Source organism: Drosophila elegans, unplaced genomic scaffold (genome assembly GCF_018152505.1).
Source record: "Drosophila elegans isolate 14027-0461.03 unplaced genomic scaffold, ASM1815250v1 contig_183, whole genome shotgun sequence".
Lineage (NCBI taxonomy): Eukaryota > Metazoa > Arthropoda > Insecta > Diptera > Drosophilidae > Drosophila > Drosophila elegans.
The window spans coordinates 5,800,995-5,823,065 of record NW_024545550.1 but is presented as its reverse complement, the minus strand read 5'-3'; the positions used below and the strand labels follow the sequence as shown (position 1 = coordinate 5,823,065).

At 40.8% G+C, this 22,071-nt stretch overlaps 2 protein-coding genes across 4 annotated transcripts; one reads left to right on the top strand and one right to left on the bottom strand.

Moving 5' to 3' along the window:
- Positions 1 to 1,343, bottom strand: LOC108143346. The gene is made up of 4 exons (XM_017267667.2): positions 1,170 to 1,343; positions 902 to 1,114; positions 732 to 846; positions 1 to 258 (listed from the first exon to the last, which is right to left on the bottom strand). Exons 1-4 carry the CDS (start codon positions 1,274 to 1,276, stop codon positions 136 to 138), a joined length of 558 nt encoding a protein of 185 aa, XP_017123156.1. The 5' UTR covers positions 1,277 to 1,343; the 3' UTR covers positions 1 to 135.
- Positions 1,344 to 1,839: 496 nt separating this feature from the next.
- On the top strand, positions 1,840 to 22,063 carry LOC108143447 (heterogeneous nuclear ribonucleoprotein K homolog). 3 transcript variants are annotated; one of them, XM_017267876.2, is made up of 9 exons: positions 1,840 to 2,041; positions 10,123 to 10,229; positions 10,324 to 10,380; positions 12,099 to 12,142; positions 13,037 to 13,109; positions 13,184 to 13,279; positions 19,712 to 20,650; positions 20,724 to 20,893; positions 21,588 to 22,063. In XM_017267876.2, exons 2-9 carry the CDS (start codon positions 10,134 to 10,136, stop codon positions 21,616 to 21,618), a joined length of 1,506 nt encoding a protein of 501 aa, XP_017123365.1. In that variant the 5' UTR covers positions 1,840 to 2,041; positions 10,123 to 10,133; the 3' UTR covers positions 21,619 to 22,063. The 3 variants fall into 3 exon arrangements, with proteins under 3 accessions (XP_017123365.1, XP_017123366.1, XP_017123367.1); XM_017267877.2 differs by having other exon boundaries at positions 20,724 to 20,918; XM_017267878.2 differs by lacking the exons at positions 1,840 to 2,041; positions 10,123 to 10,229; positions 12,099 to 12,142 and having other exon boundaries at positions 10,326 to 10,380.
- The last annotated feature ends 8 nt before the right edge of the window (positions 22,064 to 22,071 follow it).

Genomic DNA, 22,071 nt, shown 5'->3' with positions numbered 1-22,071 from the left:
TAATAACAAATAAGTTTTATTAATTTAACACCTGATATAACCTCAATTTCAATCAAGTTTAATACAAAGCATAATATTTTATTTATCTATTTTAATTTCAGTTGTCAAGTTCAAATTGTTTAATAATTAGTCCAGTTAGTTGAATTCAAATTTCTGGTACTGCAGTAGTTGATGCTCTATTTTGGCTTTCAGTTTTACTCGTTCGTCCTGCATTTTTTGTAGGCGTTGTCGATTCTCATTGCTTTTGGCCATTGCAATCTGAAATTATAATATTTATGTTATTAATGCCTTAAAACTTTTTACACATAAATGAATAATCAAATAATTACTTTAAGGTTCTTATAATGTTCTGTTATATAACAAATGTGTATATTTGTGTTAAATCTAATGTTTAACACTAACTAGCATTAAAATGGAAATGTGCAATTAACATGGTTTGATTAAATTACCAATTACTAGGTGAATTATTGTTTATTGATTATACTTATGGTTAAGTAAATATCTGCTGTTAGGTCTTATATATAAAACTATTAAATAAATATACATATGTTAATTTGTTTGTCAAACAATGTACTTTTTAGAAAACATAATGGTATATACTACCAATAATATTAAATGAATTAAGACCTTGCACATGATATTGCTACTAGCATAACTGTATACAAAACAAGAATAGGATTTCAAGGATTGATTTATACACTTAATAAAATTAAAAAACGAATTGGTAACACCTCAAGCTGTTTTTCTTGGGACTCCAACTGTTGATCCATAAAACTCAGGCTAAAATCTAGATGCCGCATGCGCAAGGGACGAGTAAGATGTTTTGGGGATGCAGCGTTGATATTCCTACAATTAAAAACTTATTAAGAATTTCGCCTTAGTTTTTGAGCCTTCAACTGACCAATCCTTGCCCTCATAGGGAGCAAAATGCTCCTTAAGCATTTCTAAAGTTGTTAGCTTGTTTTCTACGTTGTTGCTTTCAAAGAAACATCGATTCATTTCGAGGACCACCTTCGTCATAAGATTACGAGTGCGATTCAGTAGATTTTCGGTGTCCAGGTCAGATTCATTGTCACTTCTATAAATGGCTTCACAGGCATCCAAGTCCGAACAACTAGATCAAAGAACAAGTTTTAGTAGATAGCCAATGAAATAAAACTCCTGCTTACTTCAAGTCGGCAAAGATTTGTCCAATGGCTTCCTCGTAGGCCTGCTTCACCTGTAATCCAATCCCCTGGTGACGTTTAAAAGCGGCTTCTGCGTTCGACGCCAACATATTTGTTTGCAATTTTCAAATCAAAAACAAAACAAAAACACTCGCCACCACAAAATGGGTGTGACCATTTGCAATTTACTTTAGAACACCAAATCGATAGGTTTAATACTCACGATGGCAACCCTGCTATTAACGCAATGGTTTACTTTTGTGTACTGGGGGATTCACACTAGGCACATTAAAAGTTTGCCAAATTAAGTAACTTTTTTAAGTAACCTTTTTAATGGTAAGCGATTTCATTAAAATAAAATTAGTTCATTTATGTGCCTAATATAAGTGTTCTTCATTATTTTTAAAATTTGATTTTCAGAATGAGACACTAAAAACTTACGAGATTGGTTCTTACACAAAATACAAGATTGTCTATAACTTTGAACATGTATTTAAAAATAATTTTAAAATAAATAGAACGCATAAATATTTTTTACTTGCTGCCGGTATTTAAATTTTGAATTTTTTTAACTTACTAGTAGGCGGCTAGTGTGAATAGAGTATTTACACCCGATACATATCGATTGAGCCCTATCGATGACAAGCTGAACCGAAACGCCATTTTGCTATTCCTCTCTAACTTTTTTGTGCATTTTAACTCTCGTGTGTTTGTGCTATACATATTTTAAATAATATTTTGCCAGCCAGCATTAAGTGGCGAACAAAAGCGTGTTGAATAATTATTGGACCTGGAATTGAGTGTACCGAGAGCAGATCGAGTTTCGGAGGCAGCAGCGCATTAGCAGCCGAAAAAAAACAAAGGCATCCCGATAGGTAAGTTTTTCTTTTTTTGTCCGGGGACGCGAAGGAAAAGCAAATTTGCGAGGCAAATAAACCAGGCTAAAAGCTGTGAGTGTGTGTGTCAGTGGTGCTGTTTTTTCCGCATACATTTTCTGCTATAAGTATTTGCCAATACATACAATACAATGTGCATACCCTCCGATTTTTCTCGCATTTTAGTATGATATGATCCAACACCCCCCCACTCCGCCTCCCTAAATCGTTCTTTTGGCTTCGGCGCTTCACTTTTACAGTTTTTTTTACAACCACCAGGGCACATAGAAATATTTCTAGCTCTCTCTCGCTCTCCCGCCATGCCTCTCTTTTTCTCTCTCGCACGCGTGCCGGCTTTTACATCAAGTACAGAGTTTTTGTTGTAGGCTCATCCGCTTTGGTCGCTTGTTTTGTTTTTCTGCTTTTCTCTTTTTCCCTTTTTTTTAATCTCCACGCGGTTACCGGCGCATATAGTTTCATTATAATTTACAGAGATAAAATCAAAACAAAATAGTTTCGTTACTCCAAAACAAAACTCCCACGCTATGACGAGTTCAACGCTCGCCAACTTTTTACAAATAAGGAAAAGGCCTAACCTATATTTTATTCATAGTTAGGCCCCTGTTGTTGTTGTTTTAGCATCAATCGATGAGATAGAAGAAGAAGAAATGGCGTCGAGAGCTAATAAGAGAGGCAAATAGTACAAAAAAAAAGTTCAATAGGAGTTTATTGTTGTTCTTGTTGGATGGGTGCAGCTCATTACCACTTACTTACCTCCTTCTCTTCTCCGCCACTCTCTTTGGAGCCTTTTCTACCCAACCTCTCATTCTTTCCAAACCCAACGTTTTTTCCTCCCCCTTTACCGCTATAACCCACTGGCATTTGAAGCTTTAGTCACATACAGCTCTCTTTCTTCCAGCAATTCTGCAAGTCCCAAGACTTAAACTTTTGCTTTTCGTTCTTTGACTGGCGATTCTCCTTTGTCTTTGTTTATATTTCCAGTTTTGTGCAAAAATTCGCTTTTAGTTGCCTTGTTTGGCTGAGTTATTTTCGTGCTTCTATCATTTATTTCGAGTGAAGCAATACCAAAGATATTCCGCGGCTATTTTGCGTTCATTGACATTGAACTGAATTCTCGCGCAAATTGTATTTGAAAAATGTACTTATAGCGGGTAAACTCGGACGAGAATCGCTTTACTAATTTAATGTCAATTGGCTTTGTCAGTTGGTTTGAAAATCTTTAGATGCTTCTAACACACCAATATTTACCTTTCGAATGTGTGACACACCTGAATGTTTTGCCTTGTATCTTACTTGGCTTGTCGGTACTTGAATTGTGTTGCGGGGTGAAATTGTATAAGCTGACATAGAAAATAAGTTATTTCACGTTAAATGTTTATTCAAGAAAGGCAACAGTAAATTAGCATAAATTTGGTAAGCCTGCTTGCCCGTTGAACACAGACATTTTGTAAAAGCATAAGAAATGAATTTAGACTTTTAGACTCATGTGAAGTTCATGACGATAATTACTACTTCAACAGTTTGCTGTATAACTGCTTCCGTCTAGACGAAACAATAGAATTATGTTTAATAGAGGCTGTTTAAATGAAACTTGTTATATATTACGATTAGTGCTGTATGACAACAAGCTGAAGATAACTAATTTTTTTAAGTTGTTCTGTACGAAATGTTGTTAAAGTGTATCACTCCCAGGGCCCTTTTTGCACACTAATTCCAGAAATTTATTAAAATTTTCAGAGGCCTTTAAAATTTATGCTTTACTTGCGTTAATATGTTTATCCACTTATATTTTCTGTTTAAATTTATCTATTTCACATAACCAACTGCCATCTCGTGGTTGTTATTGGTTGCTTTGCGTTCTATATCGCTTTTATAAAATGAAAAATGTATGTTGTTTGCCACATTTTCAATGCAATCATCCATACATGGACAAATGAAATAAATAATAAATAAAAGATTATTTTTTGAAGCTGCAATTGTACCGCAATTTGTTGTCGGATGTAGGTCGCTTTGATGTTGTTGATTTCCCACATGAATCTATTTTCTGACACAAACACAGGCCACTCAAATCTCTGTTAACTTGGCCCGCATATAGGTGAATGTAATATATTTATTCTGGGTTTATATGGGTTAACTGTGCTATGCTGGTTTGGTCGTTTAAAGTGGCTGGTTGAGGCCTCACAAGTGTCATTTGATGGTAATCTCTTCTCCCTTCTCAATCGCATTCGCAAAACATGTTTCACTCAATGATTTTCGATAGCTTTTGTCTCGAACGACAGACAAAAAATGCTGAAAAGACGCAGCGGCAGTATTTTTATGCAAATCGAAAAAAAACACTCTTTAAACACGTTTCGTATTCAAGCAAGATTATTGATTTTCAAACCTTGACTGCTATATCTATTGCTGTGAGGCAATTCTTATATTTCCAATTAATTAGCTAACGATGGATTGTCGAGAGATGCAATTGACAAACGCAGAACTAGATAAAGCCAAAGCAATAAACGAAAGGATAAAAAATGGAGTTGGGAGTGTAAGTGAAAAGGGAAGAAAGAAAAGTACTTTTCAATCGAAGCATTTTAATAATGCAACAACCTCAGGGGTTGACCAACTGGGGAGAACAATTACACTACGAAAAATTTGAATTATTCTTACCGTGTATAAGCAAAAGACAAGTCGAACTATAGCAATCAGACTGTGAAAGTTGGCCGGGAACTTAACAGAACAGTATAGAATAGAATAGAATGCCATGGGATAGAGCAGCAGAGCAGCAACCACTACATGGCACACGCCATAAGGACATTAGTTATTAGCGCTGGGACCAGCTGAACTCCCCATTATTCCCCCACCGCCCGATTTAGAGACGCACGCGATGGGAGAAGTTGTGTTCGGCTTACCCGCTCGGTCCGCTCGCTAAGCACGCTGACATGTCCATAAAAGCCTTGAAGTGGACAGGCAACAAAGCACAAACAGGACATACGAATACACACGCAGAGCGAGGGCGATGAGAATTGTCAATTGTATGCATTTCCGCTTGTGGCCCCCCCAGCTTTTGTGGCCATATCCTCAACCTGATTCCTTCCTCTGGTTGCTGCCTCTTTTTTGTTTTTTTTTTTTTTTTGGTTAGACATGACGTCCATTAGCTGTTTTTCCGCTTAATTATAGAGTTGGAACGCATATACACACCACCCAATTACGCTGGCAAAAATAAAGTCCAGGATGTGGGAGGAGACAAGACAGCTATAGGCGTGACCACCCACCCACACGTGATAAAAAAAAACGTGACACGACCTTTAGCTCGCATTGCATACAATAAATAAATATTATATTAAATGCAATCCTTATTTTAAAAAAATACTAATTTATTCTTACATTGTATATAAAATAAAACCTTGAGCCATTTTAAGATAAGAAAAACAGAATTACTGACATAACTTAAATATAAAACAAAATTATACTTTGTATGCAAACTAGTTTCTTTAATGGCGCAGTTATTTTAGTTTATTCAGTTTTAAAGATATGGTGAATATATTGATTTAAAAATAATTGATAAGGTCTTTAGATATATGTTTTTTCTTGTGAATAGTCACATACATGTATGTTCTGTTTTGCTTTCTCAAATTACTTGAAAATACTTTGGTCCCTTGTTATTTTACAACTGATCTCAAATGCATGGGGAATACAAGACAGATGAAAATGGCATTTTATGATCAGGTCTTCCTATCTCTAAAACACACAAGGTGGCAAATAAAGAGGCTTTCATAAAAAACACCAAGAGCATTAAATTTTGCATGTTTATTTGTACCCTTTAGATGAAGGGTATATTGGTTTTGTTGCATGTGTAAAGCATCAGTGTCAATACCTCCATCGGTTCAACCAAGACCAATGTTCTGCCCCAAGTATAATTTTCTGATATATTAAATTTTAAATGTACGTTGTGTGTCCGTTACTTACTTACTCTTAAATTTGGTTGTTTACAACTTTTAACCCTGAACTTTAAAATTCGAAAGTGTTTTTAAAGCTAACATTCTATAGCTTTGTTGTTTTTGTAAAGGTATTTAGTAATCCAATTTGTATTGGCTTTTTGTTATATAATCGGGAAAGAGCAGCCAAAATAACTATAAAATAATACAAATAAAATAATATTTATTATTACTGCAAGGGTATGCAAACTTCAGCTTGCCGAAACTTACTCTTTTTTTCCATTTTTTTTTCTTTGTGGGTAGCCACAAACCGCGTTTTCATGTGGCTTACCACGTCTCACTGGACATAAACTCTCCAACTGTTCCCCTTTCGCCGCCCCACCCCCTTTGCCTTTATTTTGTTTTTCTTTCCTGCTATTGTAGTTGTTGTGTTTGTGTTTTTGTGGTCAGCCAGCCCACCTGCGTATTAGTGTATTGGCCTGAGGGGATACATACTACATGAACGACAAAAAAGTTTCAAGCGCTCACCTGGCCGAGCAACTTAAATTATTGTCCTTTATTGTTGTTGTGGTTGTGGTTGTTGGAGGGGGGTTGTGAGCGGGGGGAGGTGGTTGGGTTTTGGGGGTGTTGGGTGGTTATTTGGGCTGGTTGGACGCGTGTGCGCTGTCAAAAGCTATTTGAACAGGATGTGGACAGCAATCAAATGATTTTCACATAATTGCTTACCTGTCATTTATGTCACTTGCAGGAATGCGAGCAGCCTGCTAACTCCTTCCCCTTTCACTTCAATTAGTTTTTCTACCTCTTTTGCAGTCCTTGTCCTTGGGAAGCTGTGAAAATTTATGCTGTAAAAGTTTTTCAGTTCGTTCAGTTCGTTCAGTTGACCAAGAACAAAGTGCAATCAAAAGGTGCTTGTAAAGCAATCTTCGGGACATTTCCATTTTGAGATTACTTTAAGGTCTAAAGGTTTTCAATTCTCGTTGGAGCGGGGGGCCCATTCCACAGAAATTACCCTATAATTAGTTTACCAATCCATTGGGAACGGCTGTTAATACTCCCAGAGTTTTATTAGTTATTAGACGAGGGGTCATCCCATTCACTATGTGGAACCATGTGTCTTGGGGGAGTTCATCTTGAAAGGGCTGCAGAGTTTTAAATGATTGCAATTTGCCTGAATAATGCATGTCCACTTGCAGAGGGGCAGTTGGTATAATAGAGGACCTGTCTGAGGCCCACGTCATCGGCGATACAGTGGGCCGCCCCCTTAATGATATTTGGCCAGGTCAGCGCAATTTGTTGCATTTCTCAGGCATTTAGTTGGAGGACTGAACTGTACATGGCGATTGCTCTATCAATAGTTAAACGATTTGCTATCTTAGACAAAAGGGTTCCGCCTCTTTTCGCTTCTTATTTGCCAGCTCTCACTCCTTTGGTTATCCGTTTATTTTAGCCTTTGAAATATGCATAATGTGAAAACATCAGCTGAAGTTCCATCGAAAATTCATAGAGCTGCAAGAAAACTGCAGTTCTTGTGCCTATTTCAAACCCCTGGTTATTAGTCTAATGTCGAACTTAGAATTCATTACCCTGCCCACACACCTATAGAAAATGACTATACAATTTGTGGGTCTTTACATACATGTTTCACATCTTATGGTTGGGGTTAGAGAGGATTCGATTTTATATAATGAATCCATAATTCACATATGTAAAGTTCCAATAGAAAACTGCATTTTCCTCCCATGATACCAATGGATATATAATCCATATATAGGGTATTTGCCCCCATTTCGTACATAGGAACTTATCTATTCCATAGACCGTATAGAGGTTCTGTTATGGTCAGTCCAGTACAATTATCCTGGTTGCCTAGCATCCGGTGTCCAAAAGCGGTAACTTCCCCTGTTTTTGGTATTGTCACTTGATTTGTCCGATTTCTATTGGCCGACGATTTCCGCTGTCCATATACCGATACTATAGCTTCCGATTGGTCAGCCCTTAGGCATTAAATATATGGGTTTCCGGTATAAATAGCCCCAGTTCTGGTAACTTCTGTTCATTAGTTTTTGTACAGCACTCTCGGGCGGTGCTTTATGCACTTGCTCTTATTATTTGGTTGGATCTTCAAATCCTAAATGTTATATAACTAAAAGAAATTCTGTGAATGTGATCGAAAAATCTACAAAATCTTTGCCAAAAACAATATAATTTGTTAAACTTTGTGATATTTTATAAAAACACAAAAAAAGGTAAATTGGTGGTAAAGAAAACACTATCATATTTTAAACGGTGTCTTTAATAATTTTAAAGTTCTTAAAGTAGTGGTTCGTATTTAGTATTTTTTTAATAGACTTTGAGGAATGTCAAAGGAAATGTGATTTATCCCCATTTGAGTTTCCATCCTCATATCTATTCATCTTAAGCAGAGAGCACCTCGTGAAAAAGTTTTCAGTTGCGCAAATTCTAGCAGTTTATAATTGCATCACTATCCAACGACCTCGTCATCTCCAAATCGAAGGTGGCTACCCTTTCTTAAGCTCTTCCCACGCACAGACCACATTTTTTTTTAACACGCCACCTGTACTCCATCGCTCAACAATTTCAATTTCAAGCCCAGTCATTTTTAAAGCCTCCTCTTGGGCCCTCGAAAAAAATTCATTTAATCTTCCGCCGCTGCTGTGTTTTCTCATTGTTATATCAACCACATTTTTGACAACTTAACAGCAGCTACAGCAGCTTGGACAATTGACGTTTTGACATGTGAAACCACAAAAAATTATAAACAAAAGTAGAACAGATTTTATTTCATCGACGTCAAAAATACTCTGGGGTTTCAATAGGTTTTAGATTTTTGTTTACTTTATCCAAATTTATAAATTTATTTGGATGTTCTTAAGATTTTGGCTTTAATTACTATCTTCAGACTTCGTATAGTCTCTTAAAAAGAATCCGTGACTTCTTCCAGGGTCATAAAGAAAAATAAATTTTAACTAAGACTCCAAACAAATGTGAAGCAATTCAATTATGATTGGGAAAAAGAAATAATGCTTTTCTCCACGTTTCATTTTATATACTCAGTTGTAGGGTATAAAAAACCAACCTGAAGTGTCAGGAAAAAATGCGGGATTTCATGATATTATTGTGGGCAGAGCGTTCCACAGAAAGGCACACAATTGTTGGATCAGACTCTCATCCACTGCTCCGGGCTCTCTTTCTATAAATTTATAATTTTTCGTTACATTTTGTATTATTATTCCACATGGTGGTTCGCTCAATTATGCCAACATATAAATCATAAATGCAGTGCTAAACAAGAATATTTTTATAGAAATAAAATATATATGGGTTTTGTTTGAGCGTTGGTTGTTTGGCATTTCCGCTTACTGGGCTTTCAGGGGGTTTGTGCGGCACAGGGCGTATACTTGATGATTGATTCCACCCAGATTGGAAGTGCAACGCGGGGCTCTGAGATGGATGGATCGTAGTCAAGTGCAGCTGCGGCACGAACCAGATCGGATCGGCTTAGAGCTTGAATCTGAAATGGAAACTGAATTAAATTGTTATTCAATTGCGGTGGGCAACAACGACAACAAAACCTGCGAGTCACCTCATGCCTTCTCTGAATCTGTTCATCAGTGATGGCAGTTCTTTAAAAGGAGATAAATAAAATGCTAGTAGTCGGTAGTTTCAGTATTAATAAGATCTTAAATTTTAAGATACATACCATAAAAACTTTAAGGTTTTTGTAAATAGAAAACTAAGTTGATAAATTTATGTCTTTATAATTACGAAGCTGCCGAAATTCCACAATTGTTTTTTTTTTTTTATAAGATAAGTTTACAGAGTTTTGTTTGGTCAAAATTAAAAAAAAAATGCATTTATCATTAAAGCTTCCTGGTAGAAACTAATTTTCTGATGCAGTATTCTATTATAAAGTTTAAATTAAATCCAGATTTGTAAAGAAGCCAAACTGACAACTCTGTTCGGCCCACAATGGTTTACAGCTGCCGAGAGTTTGTGTCTCTAGGCAGTGGCAGCTCGGTATTATGTGTCAGTTGAACCGAAACTGGCCAAAGATCAACATAGTTGGCTAAACAATTGCGAAACTAATCAAATCGAATTCCGCCTTTCCGATTGCAGAGAGACTGAGAATGAAGCGTGAAATGAACGATGCAGGGGAGGGACCACAGGACCAGAAGCGCAATCGCCGCAACGAGGAGACCGTTCGCATACTGATCCCCAGCAGTGTAAGTGTTTTAACAATGATTAAATAAAGCCCAGCTGTTCAATACCAATAACTAACAATAACCCATCGATTATTGTTCTTGTTATGTTTTACAGATTGCTGGCGCAGTTATTGGCAAGGGAGGACAGCACATCCAGAAGATGAGGACTCAGGTACTATAATCTCCTAAACCCCATAGTCATCAGTACAAAAAATATAGAAAATCAAATGCATAATTCACAATTGAAGCGTCTAGTATTATTTACAATTATGTTTTATTTGTTGCACCACAAGTTAGAAATTTAACAATGAAAATAACCGAATCGAATCCATGTCCCCAGTGAATCCCGAAAGCGTCTGCCTCTGTTTTTGTGTGTCTCTCTTGCGAACTCTGTCTCCCTCTCTCTCTCCACCTCCACCTCTATCTCAAATCTCAATTCTCTCGACTTTGTCTCTGGCAGCCGTCCAATTCTCCAGCATTCATGTATTAGAGCTCTAAAATTCCCGAAAATCGAAACCAACACCGAATCCGAAGAGAACCCTGTCTTGTTTGTGTGCCGGTATGGTGTCCCCTCTTTTCACCTTTTCTCACTCTCTCTCTCTTTTTCTCTTTCCCACTATACCTTTTTATCGATCTGTGCCCTATATATATATAGGCGGAGGTCCTTGAGAAATCGAAAATCAAATCGAAACTCAACACGCTTTTCACTAACTCGGGTCCTTGCACTCAGCTAACGCTCTTTCTCTCATACTATCTCTCACTTTCTCTGTTTTGGCTACCGTTTTTCGAATCTCTGTTTCTCTTTATTTATCGTTTCGTTACTCAAAAAAGGAAAATTTCAAAAAATAAACTTGGGGGAAAATAATCCATAATCCATAATGCTTGGATGCAATATGTAATATACTACAGGCGCTTTATTTAATCAAAACCTGGACAAAAAATCAGTTTTTTTGTATAACTCAATATGAAACAAACAACATGAAAATAAAACGATAAATTTACACCGCTAATTAACCTTTTAACTAAATGAACAATTTTCTCTCTCTCTCTCTCTTCTCTCTCTCTCTATTCTTGCGTACACCCCATATGTAACCAACAAATCGATTTCGATTTGAATCAAACAAAAAAACCAAACTGTCGTCGGTTCGCACGCCCAACAAAATCGTCAAACGCTCATCTGAATCGAACCGAACTTTGTCGATCAAATCAAATCGAATCGAATCAAATCGAATTGATCGAATCGAATCGAATCGAACCTCCAACCAACCAATCGCCCGCCCGCCCGCACCATCACTCTGCACCGCTGGTTCATGGTCTCTGGTCTATATACATATGTCCCACCCGGGTACTGGGTAACCATAATCTCGGATCTATATCTTTATCTGAATCTGAATCTGAAACTGAAACTGGCCTGGCCCGATGTCGAACCCGAACTCGAACCCGAACCCGAATTGAATCGAATTGCACCCCCTGTTGCCGTGCACTATGCTACAAAATTTGGCTATAAACGCCTATATGCATATTCTAATATCTGTATATATACATATATGCGCGCGAATCCCCATTTCCATGTGCCATGTGGGTTTGTATCTGTGTGGGTGCCCTCCCCCATCCCTGTGAAATATCTCTCTTTCATGTGAAAACGAAAACGGCAAATCAATCAACCGATAAAAAAAAAAAAAAATCTTGTACTAAATCGCCCGTCCATCGAACGCCCGCCCGCCCGCCTGTCTGATTGCCCGCCCGTCCATCGACCGAAACTGAAATCGAAACCGATACCGATACCGACCGAAAACCGCCCGCCCGCCCATCAACCAACCAACCGCCCGCCCGCCCGCCTGCCTGCCCGCCCGTGTCTCCAAATATGTGTGTGAATAATGTGCGGCACAGTATAAAGCCACTGTGTCTGTCGACGATTCCCAAGGCCCCGAACGGTAAACCACATGAAATCTTTAACCTTTTACCAATTACTAGATTATAACCGCATCTCTCCAATGCATATCTCTCCTATACTCGTATTCGTATATTGTGTGGATTCCGAAAAGCACCGAAACGAGTGTTTATAGCCTTTAGCCCATCTAGATCTATGTATGTCCTGTATGCGCTAGTTGTACCCATCTATAAATATATACATGAACATTGTGATGTGTCGTCCTTCCCCTTTAAACCCTTTAAACCACAGGCACTAGTAGGTGTCCCGAAGTGTCCTGTAGTCTATCTGTAGTAGTTTTGCGCTGCCCAGCAACTAGTTCGGTCGGTCTCTCGATCTCGATCCCGATCTCGCTCGCTCGCTCGCTCGCTCTCTATCTCTCCGGCTAATCATAATCCTAATCGCATACTAATCCGCAATGCACCGCAAGTACCCCGATTAACCCAAAATCCCAAAAAATGCACGGCCTAAGGTATTTCACCGAATGGATATGCTTTTCGAAAGGAGCGTCAAAAAAAGAGCTATGAGCCGATCTGTCTGCCTGCTGCTGGCCTGAGATCATCCACATTTGTCCACATCGAAACCCCAGCAAGAGTGTCCTGTGTGTCCTTCCTTGTGTGGTATTGTTGTCTGATACATGGCAACATGGGACTGATTCTCACTTGCTCGCCCTCTTGTTCTCTCTATCTCACCGAAACTCTACCAAAAAAGTTTGTTCTATGGTCCCCAAAAAAAAAATCTATATATACAAAAAACACAATGACTAGACCTAAAATAATTTCCAGTTAATGTTCTATTCTAATATGCGTTTTCCCCTCACTTCTTTCTCTTTTTTTTTCGCCAACACTCACTATAAAAAACCAAACCATTTTCTATGCACGTCTAACCGCTCGAACAGAACCATCCAAATATCGGCCGACATAGAGTCCACACTGGAGATAATAACCGAAATGCTGAAATACTTTGAGGAGGTAAGTGCCAGTGGTAGTAGTGTCATTAGAAATGTGATCCCGACTGATAACCCTCTTTCATGTTGTCCGCTTAGCGCGACGAAGACTTTGATGTGCGTCTATTAATCCATCAGAGCCTGGCCGGCTGCGTTATTGGCAAAGGTGGACAAAAGATCAAGGAGATACGCGATGTGAGTAACTCAAGTTAATTGCATTTTCATACATTAGTGCTAGACCTTAATAGTCCGATTAAACATAAAAGGGGGGCATCCATTTGGAACTATGTAGGTTTTATATCTGCTATTTGCCAATGAGTTAATGTGAATTCGTCATGGCATTTTGGCTTTTAAAATTATCAACATTATAGTCTTGGAACTATATTTTTTATAAACTTAGTTTTAAGATTGCTTAAACATAAAAGTGGTGTTCAAAGTGGTAAATTCAAAGTCTAATTAACACGGATATGCTTTCTTCTCTGTACAGCTTAATTACTATATCTCGGTTATTAATTCATATGACACAGTAATAATTGGTGTAAGGACATTTCTTAATTGTGGGAAAAACAAAAGCCGATAGAAGGTGTATCACTCGACCTGTCACATATTGATGACCCTGCTCCCAAGGCTCTGGCTGATTACATATTAAACTGAAGTACTTCCGCTATTTCTGATGTAATTCCCAGTTGTGCCTTTGCATGTGCGCAGCTCACACAGCTACTGCTATCCTTGCCCACACAGCTATGATGCCAATGTCCTGTGGTCAACTGACATCGCCAGCCAGTCGTGACGAATGAAGGCTAACTTAATTGGGCTTATTATGACCAAATAGTGGGAACGAGGCAAAGGAGGGTGTATGTATATATGTATGGCGGAGATGCAGGTCAGGACGTGAGGAAGCCCGCATAGTTAGTGGAAATTTGTGACATGTTTTTGACGATCCACCGAACGGTTGCGGCAGTCGTCGCAGTCACGTGAGTCTGAAACCCGTCAACATAACTTTGCGCTTGGTTAAATCGAAAACTTTGTGCGAGTTACGTGGCCTCCAACTCCTCCGGGCACTCGTCGCTCTGCATCCGCACCACAGTTCCTTGCTCCCTGGCAGCGACAGTTGGTGAACAGAATGCATTTCCATCGATGAGAGGACGGTTTGGCATGACGTTCAGTTGGCGAATCTGTTGCTGACGTCTGCACCAACGCTTTCATAACGCACTTGTCACTCTGCCCAGCCCAGCCTCTTCATCGGCATTCTGAATAGCAGGTTGTAGGCGGGAGGAGCCAAATGGGTCCCTGGCACACACAAAACGCTTTTCAATTGCGCGATTCGCAATGCGAGGCTGCTGGCATGGGATCGTATCAGAATGCTGCGCTGCGAATCAATTGGCAATCTCGGGTGCTCTCGCACCTGCAATTCGGCTTGGCTCATTAATTAGCGATGAGCAGGGCTGCATTTTAATTGGGACGATGTCCTGCCCTTCTGCCCTTCTGCCCTCCTGCCTTGCAATGAAGGCACATTATGTGGCAGGGGCCACCACCCACTTTGCACACCCAGCTCTTGCATATTCATATTTTTTTCCGCTGCCTGCTACTGCGCTGTTTTTTATGGAGGTCAACAAGTCCGCGGCGGCAAACAAAAAGCTTACGTCTGTATATTTTAGCCCTCCTTGGCGTCGCTTGAGTTGCTGTTTTGTTATTATGAGTTCCTTAGACGATACTCGCAGGCATGCAGCATCCTTGCAGCTGCCGTCTGCCGCCTTGATGGACACAGCAGATGATCGGAATGGAGCAGCATCCTCGGTTTGCCAGCGAGCATGTGTTTGTCTTCGCCTTCGTCGTCGTCTTTGCATTTTTACCTTTTTCTGGTCCCTTTTCGTGGCGACTTTGCTGGAACAAAAAGGAAGTCGTCCTCATCGTTACTTTACTGTCTTCTTTGTTGCGGCAAGAACAGCGCAGGAGGCAGTGGCAACAACTGGCCCTGCCAGCAGCTGTTTCCTTTCCCTTCGCCGGGCCATTTGGCATTATCCGTCTGCCGTTTCCCGCTCCGACTTTCTGTCAAAAGCCGGTTTTTCGCTGCTCATCGTTTGGGGTTATCATAATTACTTGCCCGAGCTAAGTTCTATCTCTTGATTTCTTAAAGAAATTGGTTTGCTTTGGACTTTCTAAACAGCATTTCGTATGGCTTAGATTATTTTTAAAAACAGTTTCCCCCTCTTGTTGCCGAGCAGAGCTCCAAATTTGTCGCATTTTTCAGACATGTGTTTTCGATATATAGAGGTATACTCTATGTATATTTATAGGGCCCCCGTTCATAGACAACTGTTTCACGTTTCATGTTGCTGCCCATTAAAATGTTGTCCTGTGCCAAGGAGGCAGGAGAGGCATCTGTCAGGGTCTTATAATAATGAGCGACAGCTGCTTCTACTTCGACTCCACCAGGCTGATCCTGCAGCCGTCTCATCCATTGTGTGTCTGGGCGTGTGAGTGTGTTCGTAAATCCAAAATGCCCTAAAATGCATTTGAGGATTGAGCGTGCCATTGGCTTTTGTTGCAGCCCGCTTGCCTGCTTTGCCGTCTTGCTGCTGCCTGCGGCTTACATTTGTTGCTTGCTGTTCGTCTTAATGAATGCCAAACAGGTGCTACCTACGTTGTACGCACGTACAACACACCACTCTGCCAGAGGATATAGGGTGCTCCTCTCTATCGATTTATTTATTCGAAAATACAACAACTTCTTATTTGTTTTGTAGACTTTAAAACTAGTATCAATACCAGCAGCACATAATACTTTTTAAATATTGTAAATTAAGTTGGAAATATATGTACTAAAAGCAACCACGCTCAAATGTCGTCGCCTGAAAATGATGCTAAATTGGGCCATTAAATTCATCTTAATTTTCGTAAAATTCAATTTAAACGATGATGACATTAAAGCCGAGTAGTACCTACCACACAACCTTGAATGTCGCTAAGCGAAAGGCACCCTTTCTGTTGGCATTCCTTTGGATTGCGGCAGCTGAGACGAACCATCGACGAGTCCTGGCAGCGACATCTGGTGTCCTCATATATTTCTTATTTTGGCAGCCAGCAGCGCTAGTTGTCGCTTGGTTTGGGTTTTGGGCTTCCTTTGATCATTAGATTAATACGTTTATAAAGGGAACACATTGGTGGGGCGGAAGATGTGTAGTTTCCTCAATATCCGGTTCATTTTTCGCTGGTGTGCTCAGCATCAAATTAGTAGTTTGATGTGCTTCCTTCCACCTTGTTTGCCGCATCCTTGACAGCTTCTTGAATGCTCAACATTCTCCCTAACGACTACAGTCATGACACCATAAATGAACACCACCAAAGGTCTCCCTTTTTGTCAAACTGAAAGTTATAACCATGTAGTAAATTCAATCTATGACTTTGGGAATTCAAAAATAAATTTACTTTACGTAATTGATATGTGGTTACTTACTCTGAAAACTGTACTCCAATTAAGTTCGTTTTCAGCGTGGTTGACTCGCGTTCCTGTGTGGGTGCATAAGAATGTAAAAGTTTTTTAATTGCAGTTGTCGTAAGTGAATTTTGATTGCCATTTGCAGCCATCCTCACGAGAAGCTCTCTCTGTTTTTATCCTCTTCTTGTGGAAGATCTTAAGCGCATTTGTAAGCTCGCTGGAATCCTTTAATGGAAGAGTTTTTTTTGCTGAACGGCAGTGGTGGATGCTGCATATATGAATTGCTTCTACTCTTTCCCTTTTGCATATCAATCGTAGGCGATTTGTTGGTTAATGGTTGCCCTTATTTCCTCGGTCCTTTGAGAACTCGCTCCCAACTTGCCAACACACATATGTACAGAGAGTTATGTAGTGTTGTTGGATTATGCTCATAACATTTACTTTCGTTTTATTTATTTTTTCTCATCTGCGCATGCGTTTTGTAAAAAAAAATGGAACTTTCTATACCGTAGCAGAGGGTGCTATAGTTTTGTAAGCGTGTTTGTTAAGCAAAAATGGAGATATTTCGTAAGCTAGAAAAACACTTTATTACATTTTCAATTGATAACCCTGTTTATTATGTCTAATGACAACTCGATATTTGTGTTTAGTCAAAGTATCCTCCAGATCTTACAAAAATTATTCTCAAAATTTAAATTTTAATTTTATTGTCACCAAGTAAATAAGGCTTTTTTTTTATATGATATCTATCTTAAACAAGTATATTAAACAAATGTTTTGAACATCTGTTCGTTGGATTAAACACTTATGGCTCGTATTAACTGACTTTCAAAAGTGTTTTCGAAGCTAGACATCAAAATGTTATAGAAAATTGAGTTGATGTTAATATTAACCTGATAAGTGTTGGTAGTTAGGGTATGGAAACTTCGGATTTCCAAAGCTAGTCTTCTTTTTACTAGTTTATTTTATTTTTTTTTTCGAAATGAGAGCTGAGAAATGCACCGGTTCCGTTTCGCTGCCAGCGGGAGCTGAGCAGCAGCAGCTGTCCCAGCAGCCTGCGTTTCCTTTTTGGCCTGCCGTGTGACACACACAACAACAAATGCCATGGCCGCAGGACGAAGAGAAGAAGCAGAGAGGCTTGCCTGCTATTCCGCTGCTGCGTTTGTGTTTGTGTATTCCTCTGTATATTCCATTCCGCCTTTGTGTTTGTGTGTTTGTGAGTGTGTGTTTGTGTGTGTGCGTTCTCTCTGCCTGCGTCTTCTTCTCCTTACATGGCAACTGGCAATCGTTGAACCCAATGAGTTCGACATTGGCGCTGGTCGGGAACGGTCCTCGCGCTCCTGCTCATGTTCCTGCTCTCGTATTCTGAGTCCTTAAACTCGCAGACCAAAAACTACAATTTAAAAAATACAATACCTAAGCAAGAGTAAATACAAAAGTGAATTTGTGCGCGCTTAAAGTGAATAGTTCGAAACTAAAAGGTATATAGTAATGTGATATTTAAACCACATTTTAAAATTTAAAAACTCTTGCAATAACTGGTGAATTAAATTAAACGCTTATTATTATCTTTCGCTGGTTTGCTGGTTTTTTATATAAAGTTCTTTTTGTCCATGTGCCACTAGTAAGCTCAGTGGCGTCACCAAGCGTCAGATCGACGAAACTCTACTGACCCCCGTGGGCGCCAAAAATATTAAAATAATGAATGTTTATGGTTCGGAGTGAGCGTTTTCTTTTATAGCTAGCTTAGCCATTCGTTTAGCTCTTTACATAATATTCGCATTTCGTGAGACGACCAAAAGTATGCTACAATTCGAGATTCACACGCAGACAGTTAAAAATTGACAAAAGAATAAAGACAAGGGCAGATACAGATACAGTCAGTTGTCATGTTAAAATTTAATAATTTTTGATTCAATGACCGACCACTGACATGAAACATGGTCGTCCTGTGTGTTTATACAGTTCTGTGTGACTCAACGCTTTTCCCCTGGCCATTGAAAAATGCCCCATTTGTTGGACGGCGGGGTAAGGCTGCCAAAAGCGGGGGGTATACTTCAGAATTTTGATGTCGCCATTGTTGTCTGGAGCACACGCAACGAGTTTTGTCGCCTGGGGCAGGGTGCTGCGGGGGTTTGAGGCAACATGACGCAGCCTTTGGTCATTGCCACACTCACACACACAGCACGCAATGGGCTTAGGAATGATGCAATCATCAAGCGGGCAGGCTTAAATAAAAATGTGAAATGGGAAGGGCTGGTTGGCTGGCAGGCGACAGGGGACTTGGGACATGCCCAAAGGAAGCAAAAGGGGGATACGCAGCGGAAGCGGGACTCCAAACACACACACACACTCGGAAATCAGTGCGAGCCTCTTGTTCGTCCGTCCCCTCTTAAGTGGCTATCGAATTTCCCATTTACACTTCCGCCGCAGACAGGGAAAAAGGGAGCTGGAGTTATATCGGAGAGGATATCAAATAGGGGGGCAAGCACTTCCTGCCACTTTACATGCAGAGCAGAGCAGAGCAGAGCAAAGCAGACAGCTGCCCCGAATCGCTGAGGCAGCGCAGGTAGAAACTATGTCCAACATCTGCTGCCGCAGTTGTTTTCATGCTGATTAGGAGCCATTGCCCGCTGAGCCAGGATGCAGGACACACACACACTCACACACACACACACACTATACACAAATGAAGAGTTTCGGGTCAGGACCCAGGGGCAGTGTCATGGCCAAATTGATTTAGACTCGGCTTTCAGTGGACCTTGACCAGGATTTACCATGCTCGGTGTGTGTCCTTTTGTTCTGAATTCTGGGAAAATAAATGCACTTTGCCTAAGGATTACACAGAGGGTTTTGAAAATGGCAACCATGAGAAATTACTTGCGGCTTTATGCCCAAGTCTTTTACAGCTGAATTTCTAGGAAACGATAACAATCATTTAAAACCTTTTTCTTTGAAAAAGAAGAACAAGTGAAAAATGCTGGACGTCCTTTAAATTCTACAAGACTTAAACTCCCTTAATATTTGGCTGTATAATCGAATTTAGGCTTAAGTGTATTGATATAGTTAAAATAAATTTTGTATAAACCAAAGAGAAATAAAATTAGGAAACAAAAATAGAATCGCTATATATTAAATGATTTAATTGAATTTTTGAATTCTAATTTATTTTTCTTGAATTTTCACAGCGTATCGGCTGTCGCTTCCTGAAGGTCTTCTCGAATGTGGCGCCTCAGAGCACGGATCGCGTGGTGCAGACCGTGGGCAAGCAGAGCCAGGTCATCGATGCGGTGCGCGAGGTGATCACCCTCACCCGGGACACGCCCATCAAGGGCGCCATACACAACTATGATCCCATGAACTTCGACCGCGTCTACGCGGATGAGTACGGCGGCTATGGCACTGGAAGCGGAAGTACCCGACCCAGCCAGCGGGGCAACAATCGCAATGGCGGAGGAGGCGCTGGTGGCGCTGCCGGCGGAGCAGCCGGTGGCAATGGAGGGGGCGGATTTAGTGCTGGCGGAGCACGTGGAAATGCCGGTGGCGGACGTGGCGGAACTGATCGCTTTGGCGGCGCCGCTGGCGGAGCTGCTGCAGGTGCTGGAATGGGACAACGCGATAATCCGTTCATCAATCCGTGGGCCAATGGCGGCGGTGGTGATGTCGATGGTTTTGGCAACAGCGGTGGCGGTGCTGGCGGATTTGCTGGTAACAGCTTTGGCGGAGGAGCCGGCGGACCATTCGGTGGCGGCACCTTTGGCAACAACGGATTTGGAGGCGGCCCTAGCGACTTTGGCGGTAACTCTGGCAACTTTGGCCAGACCCAGGGCACCAACAGCCTGCCAAGTCTGGGCAGCTTCACCCAGAACCAGGGTGGCACCAGCAGTCTGCCCAGTTTGAGCAGCTTTGGTCAGAATCCCGGTGGAGCCGGTGGCCTGGGCAACGGACTGAGTGGTGGCAGTGCCAACAACGGCGGTGTTGGAGCTCTGGGCGGTGCTAATGGTGCTGGTGGCTTTAACGCCGTCGGTGGCGCTAATGGTGGACCGAATGGTAGCCCCAATGCCGCCACGAATGTGCCCCAGGGTCATGATCCCAACAACAGCACACAGGTCACCATTCCAAAGGAGGTAGGTGTATTGGTTTGATTGCCGATTGATTTAGAAAGCTCTCAACTAACTGTCTGCTTTTCTTGCATTTCAGTTGGCTGGTGCCATTATTGGCAAGGGAGGCGGCCGCATCCGGCGCATTCGCAACGAGTCCAGTGCGTACATCACCATCGACGAGCCCCTGCCAAACTCGAACGATCGCATCATCACCATCTCGGGCACGCCCAAGCAAATACAAATGGCCCAGTATCTGCTGCAACAGAGGTTGGTGTCGCAATCAGACTAAGAAGTATGCACTCCTTATCATTTCACTAACCACCCCACAAAACACTCTAACACCCTAAAACCCCTAAAATCCTGTCCCCGACCCAATAAGGCGTGTGATTAATTTGGTAAACGGTGTCATTTGCAACCCAACAAGTGTTAAGTAATATGTGCTTGATCGTAACTCCATCAAAACTCAACTCAACTCAACAGTAACTAACCAAACCGGGGATTGGCTCTCCTGGGAGTGTATTCCGTATGGAAGACTAGTGATTTTGTTGTTTGGTCTTTGGTAATAACAATAAATCCCTTGTCTTCTTACGGCGTGCATTTGTGCTCTTCATTCTGTCGAAGGTTAACCAATTAAACTAAGCTCGGCATTGGAAACACCAACACCCCTTTATTAAAAGTGTCACGATTCATCTCAACTCGATTACCATCCATGTCATGGCCAATAAAAACATCCATCGCGAATAACTATTATCCCAAAACAGTATCCCCCACTGCCATCCTGCCATCCCGTCAAAGGCCCATCAACACACACACACACACACACACACACACACACACACACACACACAAGATATCAATCCATCCACATTCATTCAGTCGTATCTGGTGTTCATTAAAAAGTTCATTAATTATGTTTTCCTTTGGCTTGCTGCCATCCTTCCGCGATCTCCTCTCATTGCAGCGTACACGAGAATGGCAGGCGAAACATTTAAGTGGGCAACAACTTGAGCAGCTACAACAGCAATAGCAACACCATCGGCATCAACAGCAACAACAACAGCAACAACTACAATAACCATCGAGAAGTGCTGCGTTTCACGTTTAAAATTAAATTTACTAAAAAAGAAGAACTGGCACCCAGTAAGCCCAGAGCGAGAGAGCATCCTCCAAATACGAAAGAAATTTATGTATTTCTTCTCTAACTTTAAGTGAACATGGACATGGACATGGACATGGATATGAACATGAAAATGCCCCAAAATGAAATGAAGAAACTGGAACAGAATTGCCCCTCCCATCAGCCCATGCCCTTCACCGCCCCCGCCCCGCCCCCTCTCATTCTCCCCCGCACCAGTTTGCTATTTGGGGGGAAAGTAAGTCAACCTTAAAACTCTGTATGATAAGAAGAATGAACAAATAAAGTATACATAAACTTGATCCAGCCG

Coding starts and splice junctions, on each gene's coding strand:
- LOC108143447 (XM_017267876.2), top strand. CDS start 10,134: ATGAAGCGTGAAATGAACGATGCAGGGGAGGGACCACAGGACCAGAAG. Junction 10,230..10,323: donor GCATACTGATCCCCAGCAGT/GTAAGTGTTTTA, acceptor TATGTTTTACAG/ATTGCTGGCGCAGTTATTGG. Junction 13,280..19,711: donor AGATCAAGGAGATACGCGAT/GTGAGTAACTCA, acceptor GAATTTTCACAG/CGTATCGGCTGTCGCTTCCT.
- LOC108143346 (XM_017267667.2), bottom strand. CDS start 1,276: ATGTTGGCGTCGAACGCAGAAGCCGCTTTTAAACGTCACCAGGGGATT. Junction 1,115..1,169: donor CAAATCTTTGCCGACTTGAA/GTAAGCAGGAGT, acceptor TCTTTGATCTAG/TTGTTCGGACTTGGATGCCT. Junction 847..901: donor CCCTATGAGGGCAAGGATTG/GTCAGTTGAAGG, acceptor TTTTAATTGTAG/GAATATCAACGCTGCATCCC.